General features: G+C 35.7%; 1 protein-coding gene across 18 annotated transcripts in view; it reads left to right on the top strand.

The window, feature by feature from the left end:
- The window catches only part of ZMYM2 (zinc finger MYM-type containing 2), an 87,781-nt gene that overhangs the window by 22,326 nt on the left and 53,500 nt on the right, over positions 1 to 11,955 (top strand). For 17 of the 18 annotated variants that reach the window (XM_065678598.1, XM_065678597.1, XM_065678596.1 and 14 more), the window contains 3 exons: positions 3,314 to 3,599; positions 5,618 to 5,783; positions 6,612 to 6,824. In XM_065678598.1, coding sequence (XP_065534670.1) covers positions 3,314 to 3,599; positions 5,618 to 5,783; positions 6,612 to 6,824 — 665 coding nt within the window. Of the gene's footprint in view, positions 1 to 3,313; positions 3,600 to 5,617; positions 5,790 to 6,611; positions 6,825 to 11,955 lie in introns of those variants that run through there. The other variant, XM_065678604.1, reaches the window with a different exon arrangement.

The raw sequence follows: 11,955 nt of genomic DNA, 5'->3' as shown, positions 1-11,955 counted from the left end.
GTGGGGAAAAAGCCAAATCACCATCTTTGCTACAGGTTTAACTTCAAACTAGTTAGTGTAATTTTAAAAGGAAAATTTAAACCTATTACAATCTAGGTGCAATAGACCCTTGTTAATTCGTGATTTCTTAACTTGTCCCTATGCTGATTAAAATACATGTGTTTGGGGGTGTTTTAAGTTGTTTTTCAGCTGACACAGTTCTTTTTGGTCATATACTACCAAATGTATTTTTGCATAAGCATTAATACCTTTCATATTGTATTATGGAAACAGCAGTATGAATCCAAGCTTTAAGTTGGATGTTAGCATATGGAAGTTTTTTGTTAAACTTGAAACTGAATTCAAAATTTGACTTCTGAAGTTGAAAGCTGCTATTATACTTTGGATGTCTGTCTGAATAATTTAGGAAATCAGTTCCTAATCTTTTAAAACTAACATTCCCACTATTGCTAGTTGATCTCTTAGACATAGGGTATGATTATCACTTTATCACAGATGGTCAACTAGTTGTGGATGAGAAGCGTTTGTTACCTTAATGTAGTGCCTTTGTTTTTCTTGGGCAAAGTGCATGTTAAGAAAATCAACATGTGCTTTCCCTTAAGCTACTGAACTTACATTTTTTGGTGTGATTAACAGAGACATACCGGAACTTTGCCAATATGAATTAAGTGTGATAGACTTGGACCATAGCAGTATTGAAATAGATTGAGTTTGGAGTATTGGCTGGAAGTCCTTTTAGGAACTTGATGAAAAAGACCCACTCAGAGGAACAGAGGGAAAAGTGGATTTACAAGTGGATATGACATACATATTTCAAGGTGTAAATATAGAGGATTTTTTTATGGTTGTGGATTTTGTATGTGAAAAATAAACAGCAGTAGGTTCAAAAGCAAGCAGGAAAGGCTGTCACAGGTAAGAGGAAAGGAGAAAAACACCAAACGAGGAGTTAGAAAAAACACGAGAATAAACAAGAGGAGGAAGGAGGGAAGACGGCTATAGTGGAAATGGCTTTTACACAAGAAAAAGCCTGAAACACGGTAGGTGCAGGTCATTTATGAGTTTTTGTACTTGTATCTTGAAAGCTTTCCCCCTTCCTAAGTTTCAGTTTTCTCCTTTTTGCCTGGAAGATGCTTCCTTTTCTCCTAGAAGATCTTGTCAGTAGCAATCAACCCTGCCTGTTAGAAATTTCGATAATGTAACAGGAAGCAATTGATCTTAAACATGTCTAATATATTCTACACAATACAAGTCTAAGATTGCTAAGGATAGATTCATCTTTTCGGGATCAGTGATGTTCCGTCTGTTCTGATTTCCTGATTTCTAAAATATTTCCAATGGATGTGGAGACTTCTGCTTATTTAATTAAAGCCCACTGATGATAAAAATACTTTCATCTATATAATTTGAAGATCATAGTTTAAAAAACATTGCTTACACTTCAGAAATAGGATGTAAGAAGATGGGTAGCAAACTTTTTTTCCAGATACCACAACTTTCTTTAGGAATTTGCTAGTTAGCATTTGTTTAACATAAAAACTTTATGTAAGGACTTAATACATCAGTTTACCGAGCAGCTTTGCAAATCTTGGAACTAGTCCGTTACCTGAAGACATTCTTGCTTACATCTTGGACAAGATTTATTCATGTTTGCTTCAAGGATTTGAAGCCTTGAAGATGCAAGCATGAATTGTTTCCTGATTATTTCCCCCTTTTCTCTCCCCACTGACACAGGAACTGGGACATGTGACATCTACATGTTGTTAGAAAAATAGCAGATGAGATTTTTTGATCAGGGAACTGGTGGAGTCACCATCCCTGGAGGTATTTAAAAATGTGTAGGTATAGTGCTTGGGGGCATGGTTTAGTGGTGGACTTGGCAGTGCTAGGTTAACGGTTGGACTCTCATCTTAAGGTCTGTTTCCTACCTAAGTGATTCTATGGTTGCATATGTGATTTGGAAGATGTCTTCTGGATCTGTCTATTCCCCTTAGCTAAGTGCCTCCACTGTATGGAAAGTAGTAGTTGCATAACAGAAACTTATGTTCAACACATTAATTCAGAACCTGGTGTTCCCAGTAAGCATTGGGAGTACATCTGATAGAATGGTTTCAATTGGAAAGGGACCTTTAAAGATCATTTAGTCCAACCACCTTGCCAGGTATGTTTCTCTGAATGTCATCCTGTTTTGTGCATCAAAACTGTTCCAGCAACAGAACCAACAACAAAACGTAGTGAACTGAGGATGGATTTCAGAATTGCCCTGATCTGAACCACGTCATTAATGCAGATATGTCTGAAGGTTTCAGGAGCAGCATATCTCTGTAAAACCCTCCCCACCTCTGCCCCATGTGTGATTCTCTGATTCTGTGTTGTGCTGATGCAGGATTGGTGGTTTTGGGGATTTTTTTTTTTTTTTTTAAAGGCATTATTTCATTGAACCATTTTTGCAAGATGGCTCTGCAAGTAAATATATTGGTACAAGTAAGAGTAGGGAATAATTTTATAGCAGATTTGAGCAGGAACAAGTGGAAAAGAATGGGAACACCCTGAACAGCCATTATAGTAAGAATGGTTTAAAGAGGAATGTGTTTTGTTTTACCCCCTTTCCCTCTTAGTTCCAGCTCTTCTATTTACCTGTAAGCATTACTTTGGGGTAAATTTCCAACTTTGTCTTACATGGTTGAGAAACAGGGTATCCTTTACAGCTGCAAAGTCACCGTGGGAAATTATCATCTGCTTGCTAAGTTGCATGTTTGTTGTTGTCCTTGGGTTCCTAAAACTTTGTCCCTAAAATTAATTTAAAAATTATGAAGCAGAGCATGTGTTAATAAAACCCTCTTTGGGAAAGAGAGGGCCTTAGGAAATGGTATGAGGAAGGGTGCCTTCTATTTAATGAATGATTATGGACCGAGATAATCTCTCTTAAGAATAAAGCTTGAGCAGTTGCTGAAGCTTGTAGGTTAACGTTTTTGTTATCTGAAGTTATAGAATTTAAAATTACCTTTTTAATATTTGCTTGTTAATACTAGTTATAATAACACTCTAGGAATACGCTGTATTAATAAGACATGCAAGGCTTTAGGGGTTTTATTTAGTTACATTAAATACTGTGTTTATTCAACAGTAGTAGGACAAGTACTATCCAGTACAGTAATATTTATGCAGGTGTTTACTATTCAGTAAGTAACTGTGAGGTACTGTTCTAGATGCTGGAAATAAAAAGCTTGAAAGGTAAGTGCCAAGTGCTGTGATAGTGTTTGGGAATTTATGTACATGTCTCTTCACTTAGTTATGTTTGTTTTTTTTCTTGAAGATTCTTGGATATCCCAGTCAGCTTCCTTCCCTAGGAATCAGAAGCAGCCAGGTGTGGATTCATTGTCACCTGTAGCATCACTTCCTAAACAGATTTTCCAGCCTTCTGCCCAGCAGCAGCCTTCTAAGCAGGTTAAAGTCACATGTGCAAACTGCAAAAAGCCTTTACAAAAGGGACAGACTGCATATCAGCGAAAAGGATCAGCTCACCTTTTTTGTTCTACTACCTGCCTCTCATCTTTCTCACACAAACCGACTCCAAAGAAACTTTGTGTTATGTGCAGAAAGTAAGTAATTTTAAAATTTTGTTTCATATTAGCAGCTAAATCCAGTAATACTTGAGATTCTCATGCATGAATGAGAACCGCTCCATTAATGGTACAAAGTCTGATTATGGAAGTACTTCATACAGTGTCACTTTAATGTTGTTTGGAAATGTTGAATTCACTGTGCCTGCTGTAACAGGTACCAGGTTTTGAATTTGTAGTATGGCAGATGTTTTCTATGAAAGCCAATGCACTGAAAATTACTGGGGTTTTGTTTTTATATCCTCCGACAAGATACATTTTCTATGTCGTTAGTACTTTATGAGAAAAAGTGGACCTTGTGTTGTATAGAAAGCATTCATTTTGATAGATGAAGATAAGAAAACTCCAGAGGCTTTCAAAGAAGGAGGAACTGATGCTTCCAAGAAGCTCAGAGAAAACTGGGAGCTCTTTCACTGTTGGCAGTGTGGAGAAACCTTAGATGTTCCCCATAGTTAGGGGCAACTATGGCAACTCTTGAAGAATGACAAGCATACCTACGTAAATAGCATAGGAATTACTGTAAGAAGGAAAGTGTAGGAAATACCTGGCATTTTTCTCAGTGTTTACAGCTTTTATCCACTTGTGTTACTTTATGACTTTACACTTGTGTCCTTTTATAAAAATTAGTATGTGCTTTGATACAAGTTAATAGTGTTTGTAAGTCCTGGTGGAATCTAGCCAGAAACTGTAAGCTCCTCAGGGCGGAAGCTGTGGCTTTGTTTTGCAGAACAGAAGTGATGACATTTCCTAACACTAATCCTTACTAGCATGCCAAAGGGTAAGCGAAAATCTGCTGATTTTTGTTTGATGGAAGAATATCTAGGGGTGGTACAAGTTTATTTTCAATGAAAAGTTTCTAGGGAAGCATACAGAATTTTTCCAATGTTTGTTACTCGGCCTAGTTTTAGGGCTCTCGGGTATGGGTTGTCTGGGTTATGTCTTTTCCAACTGGTGATTCATCATGGTGTCAAAAGACTTCCAGATATGCCCAATTTTATATTCATTCTGCCTAATAGCATTTTCTGGTGTCAGTAGTAGTTTTTTTGCTTAGGCAAAAGGGGGGAGGCGTTTATTTCTTCTCCTTACTGCTCCTAATTTGTGGTATTCAATAGTTTAAGAGTGAAGCTACCTTAGAAATGACCTTAGAAGTTTGGGAGAGCTGATTACAAAGGTACACTGACAAGCATAGTGTTAGTGACTTTGCTAAGTTTGCAGCACGTGCAGCATAAAACTGAAGGTCAAGGAAATCCAAAAGCAACTTCAGTGAACAACAGTGTAAATAAGTATGATTAGAAGAAGATTTGTTTTATTTTGAATTAATTTTATTGATGGTTGTATGTCTGCATTTGATTGTTGCAGTTTCATGGGCAACTGCATGAACTGTTCAGGTAGTTTGGAACTTTAATGATGAAATTAACTTTTTAAAAATTTTAAATGCTGGACTTTTAGGTAAGTTTGTGGTAGGGTGTTAAGCTTTTTGATTGTATTTATGAGAAACCAATCTTCTCTCATCCTGTCCAGAGATTAATACTGGAAATAGTGGGAATTCTGTACAAATAGAGACCATTTCTTGCCTTTTACTATATAGCTGAATTTTTATATAAATTGAAAGTATAGCTTTTGTGTAAAGTTGCAAAAGGTTCAGAGTTACTTTTTTTTTTTTTTTTTTAATAAGATTGAGTTCACCACAACTGGTACCTAACAGTGCATTACTGTCACTTGGGTCTGGAAAGATGTAATGGGGGGAGGGAAGGGACAGTCCAAACAAAAAAATGGGGTTTTACACAGGAAAAACATAGAACTTGCAGTACTTGCAGTAGTAAAAAATTATCAGCCTTAGTGTCTGACATGTCGCTAACAGCTATACCCATAAAACTGGTTTGAAATGTAAACATTAAAATGAAGAACGAGTCTTAAAGATGTAAAGTTTCCTTGTTTAAATATATATATATGTGTACTTACACACAAGAACACTAGAGGGTTTTTTTGTCTTTCAGAGATATAACAACAATGAAAGGCACCATTGTTGCGCAAGTTGATTCAAGTGAGTCTTTCCAGGAGTTTTGCAGTACATCATGTTTATCCTTCTATGAAGATAAACAGAATCCCTCAAAAGGAGCTTTGAATAAATCACGTTGCACTATCTGTGGTAAACTAACTGAGGTCTGATCCACTTTTTTTTATCTTCTCTTTCTCTGTAATGACAATATTAATAACTTACGTTCTGAAATAAGAGAACTGAAAATAAGGAAGTTTAAAACCTGATTCAGTGTTTTCTTATACAGTGAATTATTAAGATATGCAGACTTAATATTCAGGAAGAGCAACTGAATGAAGAAAGAATTCAGTGACGTTAATACTTGATTTTTGTTTCAGAAACTTGTGCTGATTGTTACTGTTGACAGTTTTTGTTTAGGTGTAGAATCTTATAACCCGTATCTCACACACAGAAGAAACGCTGTGGAGAAAGTCAAGATTTACTGTAGTATTTACTTTTTTTCACTGTATGCTTTGAAAGATCGTGCAAATTTGAGAGATCTGTAGAATATGCAAAATCTAAAATTCTTGTACTGTAGTAATTTATTCTTGATGTCATTACTGAGCTCACCATAGTTTGGCTTACTACTTTACACAGCATGTGTGTCTGGGTAGTCTTTATATGGCACGTTAGCCTGCTAATTGAGTATCTAACAAATTTGCGTACAGTGACTTGCTCTAATGTGAAATTATTACATCCTTCCCAGTCATCTTTGCTTCTAGGTGGCATGAGCAGATGGGTCTGAGAATTTTTTCCTAGAACTTTCAACACAACAGAAGCACCAATTTATGTTTCTGTATTTCATGGTCATTTCAAGTGTATCTGTTCTGAAATAGTGAGCTAGTATGATCTTAGTTACTGTACTTGAATGTAAGATTTCCAGCTTGTCTGGTAGTTGCAAGCTACTTTGTGCTTGTGTGGTGATAGAATACTTTTCTACTTTTGTTTTTTAGATTCGCCACGAAGTTAGCTTTAAAAATATGACTCATAAGCTGTGCAGTGACCATTGCTTCAATAGATACAGGATGGCAAATGGTTTAATAATGAATTGCTGTGAGCATTGTGGGGAGTATTTACCCAGCAAAGGAGCTGGAAACAATGTTCTTACTATTGATGGTCAGCAGAAAAGATTCTGCTGTCAGAACTGCGTTGGTGAATACAAGCAGGTAATTATGATAATTGCTTATCTATAATTTAAAGTTACAGACATTAATAGTTCTTAAATTTATCCTGTTATATATAAGATGCTTTTACTTCGTATTAGAAGTCTTAACTAACAAACACGTCTAAAAATTAATTAATGCCAGTGAGAGCAAACTAACTGTAACGGACCTTCTACTGGTGGCATTTTTTGATGTTGCTATAATAATACCTGTTAATGAAAATATCATTGAAATGAAACCCTTTGTTAACTTCTGTTTCTTTCTAATGGGCATATCACAAGTATACTGATCGCAAGCCTGACACACAGGCTTACTGGTCCTTCAGTGATGTTCTCTTTTAGGTATAAAAACTTGCTTGTATGCAACTTAAACATTCAAAAACGTTCAGACCATACAGATTGCACATTGCACTGGGAGTGCTCTAACTGATCACGCATTGGTTGTGTACCTGTATTAAGTCTAATCTCCTTCAGTGTCACAGCACTGGATTTCAAAATGTTTTACTTTCATTCTACCATGTGTTAAATTTTGTGATTTGGGTTTTATTTATGTGTAAGACAATTAAGGTAGTAATAGTTATTGTGGTTGAAAATAATTCCAAATCAAGAAATCTGATGCTGATGTCTTTTTACATATTACAGAGCCATCTTAGCTCTCAGTCATTGCTAATGCTGTCTGGAAGGTTTAAATGTTAATCAGAGTATTTATGGTATAATAGTATACCTCTGAAATATTAAATATTTTGGATGGGGGATATGCAGTTTGGGGTGTTTTTTTGTGGGGTTTTTTTGGTTTTGGTTTTTTTTTTTCTTGGTACGTTCTGCTCTGTATTCATAGGGACAGTGTTACACAAAAGTACTATTTTGCTAGCAAGAAATTTCTTTCTGATTTTGAAGTTGACACTTGAATATGTAAGTGGCCCCTGTGCTGCACATTGCTTTGGGTTCTTTCTTACTCTTTCCTTTTCTCTTGGATCATTGGTTTCTTAAAAATGGGAGTGCAGTGCTGAATGTTTTTAAGTACTTTAATGTTGCCTGATGTATCTTTGTATTTTCTCTTTGGGCATTCAGTTCTCATGCTTTTGGGGATGGCTGTTCTGGTGTGTATGCAGTGTGCAAACAGCACATCTAGAAACATGCATATGTAAACAGCGTAACTGAAAACATAACATAAGCATTATTCTTTCATCACAGCTATACGAAAAGGGACAGGATAGGTTTCCAAGACACTAGAAACATAGGCATGCCCAGAAGCCATGGAAAGACTTGAAGAAACGTTGAATACTGTATCTTGAAGAAACAAAAAGACATGAGATTAACTGTGAACTTGATATTCCCACACAACCAGTATAACATGCAGTGCACATGGAATTGTGAAATGAACATGGAATTTTGAGAGGTTGAATGATAAATCTGTATTTAACTCATTACAGACTGTACTCTGTTTTGTTAGAAACTGTATGTTGTGTCTAGATGTGTATTTGCAAATGAGAAGGATATTGGTAGCAAGTTACATGTTCTGGTTTGATTTGGGGAGGAGCAGTTTGTAGTACCAGGAATCTTCACAAGTAGTGTCGGGTATCGTGCATTATTGTGATGAGCCTTCAGAAAACCTTTAAAATTGAGACACATTGTTTTGGTGCATCCAGTTCTGATAGCAGAGTTTATTCAAGCAAGTTCTTAATTCTTTTGTAGAAATATTTGGTGCTGGGCAGCCTTAATAGGCTGTGAGAACCTTAATTCTAGTGCTCATGTACATATGGTTTGGACTGGTGATTAAGTGTAATTCTTAACTGGTAGGATTCAAATGTTCCTAGAGTTTGGGGGTTTGAGGGTATTTTTGATAGTAAGAGAAGCTTAAACTATCAAGTTCTGTAGTGTATGTTGTAGGATTCAAAGCTGCTCAGGACAATTATTGGAGAATATTTAGGTGTCTAGCAGGAATTATTTAGGTTTGAACTTCCTTTTACATTAAGGGGTTTGGATTTTTTTTTTAACTGAATGTTTTCAAGGAATTTTGAGTTTTTTTAAAAAAAGGAATTTAGATTTTGGAAAATGTCACAGCCAACAAAATGGGCCACAGTGGTAAATTGTAGGTTGCTTTGTTCAGTCATAACAATGTTTCTTGGAATTCTTTTAGATCTTGCTTTTAAAAACAAACCCATGAAGGAGAGAACATGGGAGAGTTGCTATTACACACTGAAATAAACCCAATGGAATTGATAATACAGGAAAAATTGTCGTTTGATTACAGCATTGTTTTTACAATGATTGTGTGTCACAACAATTTTAGCAAATGTTTTTATTACAGTTGTAAAATATGTAGGTCTTACTAGTATGAGCTTTGTATTAAGCAGTTTATATTGTCATGCTTATCAATATGCTATATATCTGTAGTAGTAATAAACGAAAACTGACTCTTATGACATGTAACTATCTACTTCATCCCTATTTTCTTTAAATAAATATTACACTGATTTGACCAGTTAATTTTCAATAACTTATCATGGACATTTTTTTTTTCTTCCTGGAATGAGATATTTAAAATTGTGGATAATAAAAATTACTGTGGCTTTCAGAACGGCCGCTTGAGTGCAAATAATCCATTAGCTACAGAGGGTTTTGTTCCTCTGCTTTAGACTGTTTGTGGGAGTAAGAAACAGTATTATTCCTGGGATGGGAAGAAGTTTTTTTTCTGAAGTGTCTAAGTCACCTTTCAAGGTGATAGATGCACTTAGTTTTCTACATGCCAGTTTCAGAACCTGCTTTAAAACTGCGACACAATGAATCTTGAATTTTGCATCATGTTTTGCTTTTCTGTGAGGTGATGGTGTTTTCTTACTGAAAACTGCAGTAATTACAGAACTTAAGTTACTTTCATCTTAAAAAAGTCTACGAAAAAACATGATAAACAGATTAATAAATTGTGTAAGGGGGTAGAAAAAGACAAGGGCTAACTAATGCTCACCGTGGTTGTATGCAAGAGCATGTTAATTTCTGATTCTACAACAGCCATTCATGAAGACAGCTAAGTGCAAGTCAAGCTTTTTTGAAAAAGAGAAAACAGTGGTAAATTCCTTCCTTCAAAAATGAAATAATTCTGACAATTTAGAAAAAAATGTCAAAATAAAACCCATGTTTAAAGTGGATTTTTTTTTTTAATTTATTTTTTTTAAACCTGAAGATAACTACTACTGGACCATAAATTCTTTACCTGTTGCACTGAAATTCCAACTCTTCACATGTAGAGGGGCAAGAGGGACTTAAAGAATGATCCTAAACAAAATGAATGAGACTAGGGAATAAAGCTAGAAGATGAGATCGCATTTGACAAGGAGGTGGCTAAAGTGTTTAATAGTGAAGTGTTTCAGTCTGTGCAAATACTGAAGTACTTTATTTCTTCAAGTAGGCATTTCAGTTTCTTCAAGTATTTCTTCAAGTAGGCATATAACTAAAATGATGACCAATTACTTTTGTTATTAATTTAAAAATCAGTATGTGTGCAACAGATTGAAGCATCCCAAATATGCCTGCCATGAATTCATATAGACTAAAAGCACATACATATGTTGTTTCAGTGTTTCTGGTACTGTTGCATATCTTCTGTCTCTACAAAGTTTATTGAATTCCTTTTCAAGAGAGTTGCAATGTTTTGTGTCGTGGTTTGCTGGATTTGGGTACAGGCTTGACAATCTTGTTCTAACAAACAAGTGAATTCTGTGACGTTGCTTGTGCAGCCAGCCATACCTTTTAATTTTCAGCTGTTCAACTAAGCTAAAGCTGAGTTGGTGTCTGCTTCTAAAAACAGTTTTTAACTGCTTTGCTTACTGATCTGATCAGTCTGTCGTGCTCTTGATTCTGCCATGAAAGCATTTAATCATTTAATGTAGTTTATAATGTTCCTTTACTTTTTTTGGGTGGTTTTTTCTTTTTTTTTTTTTGATTGATTTTGTTTGTTTTTCTCTGCTGCTGTAACTAAAATTCTTGTTGGAAGATGACCTGTGATTTGCTTGCTTTGGGCACTTCTTTAAAGTGATGGTCTTCATGTGCTGTCAAAAAAAAGGGGGAAGGAGCTCTATCTGTTTCTTTATAGGTTTCTTAGTAGCCCTGGAATAAAGTGAGTACTGGGAGAACACAAGCCAAGTGGGTGTTCTCGTAGTTGGAGAGGATTCTTGCAGTGTCTCTTCTCCTAGTGAAAATTTTCCTGCAGTATTGAATAAAAGTGCATTTGATTGAATTCCTTGGTTAGATGAGCACTTGCTACTCGACATGTTTTAAGACTAGCCAGGCTATTCTATCCCTTGCAACCAGCAGGAAAAAAAACAGCTTAGGCAGTTGTGTTTCCTTCCTCCAAATTCTGTTCCTTGCAAAAAAAACACATGATTTTATAAAACTCTTAAAATTCATTTAGTCTGCTTTATCTGTGTGGAGGGGTTTAGGAGCCTTCACTGTATACAGCGATACGCATATATCAGTTCTGCAGCTTACGATTCATTGCTTTTGTAGGATTTGTATTTACTCTCACAAAATGTATTGTTATCTACTGGTTTAAATCTCACTGAATGCAATGATAGAATGTCTTGCCATGCAGTACTTCAGTGGAAGCATCTAGGGTTTTCAGCTTGTCTTGTCACATGCAGTCTCTGTTCTTTGCTGCTTTGCTATTAAGACAGATCTGTCCTTTTTATTTCGATAGCACAGTTAACCACAAATCTGCTGCGTCCTGCCATTGTTACTGCTTTGTAAACTCTAGCTTTCGAGTGTCTGCTTTGAGAGTAAATAGTGTTCATGAAACCAGTAATTGTGAGAGTTAAACAACCTCTTCATGTTGAAATATTAGAAATACTGATTTTTTCAATATATTTTTCTGGTCACTTATAAAGAGAAGCTATGTGTTTTTAGCCAGTTTAAAATGTGTTTCATAGCAGAGTCTCTTCCTCATGTGGTAAATCACTTCTGTCTCAGTTCAGGTATTATTTAAAGTAATCTCTGATACTATATACACTTCTACAAATGGAGATAGCCAGCTGCTTTTTACCCTATCTGCTGCGGTTAAATGACAGAAATCTTTGTCAACCAAGAAATAAACAGTTCCCCTTTCTTCTTGCTTAGTGGTGTGGGGGTTGTTTTTTTGG

This window comes from Lathamus discolor, chromosome 4 (assembly GCF_037157495.1).
Source record: "Lathamus discolor isolate bLatDis1 chromosome 4, bLatDis1.hap1, whole genome shotgun sequence".
Classification (NCBI taxonomy): Eukaryota; Metazoa; Chordata; class Aves; order Psittaciformes; family Psittacidae; genus Lathamus; species Lathamus discolor.
The sequence above is the reverse complement of the archived record's forward strand: the minus strand, read 5'-3'. Positions and strand labels throughout refer to the sequence as shown.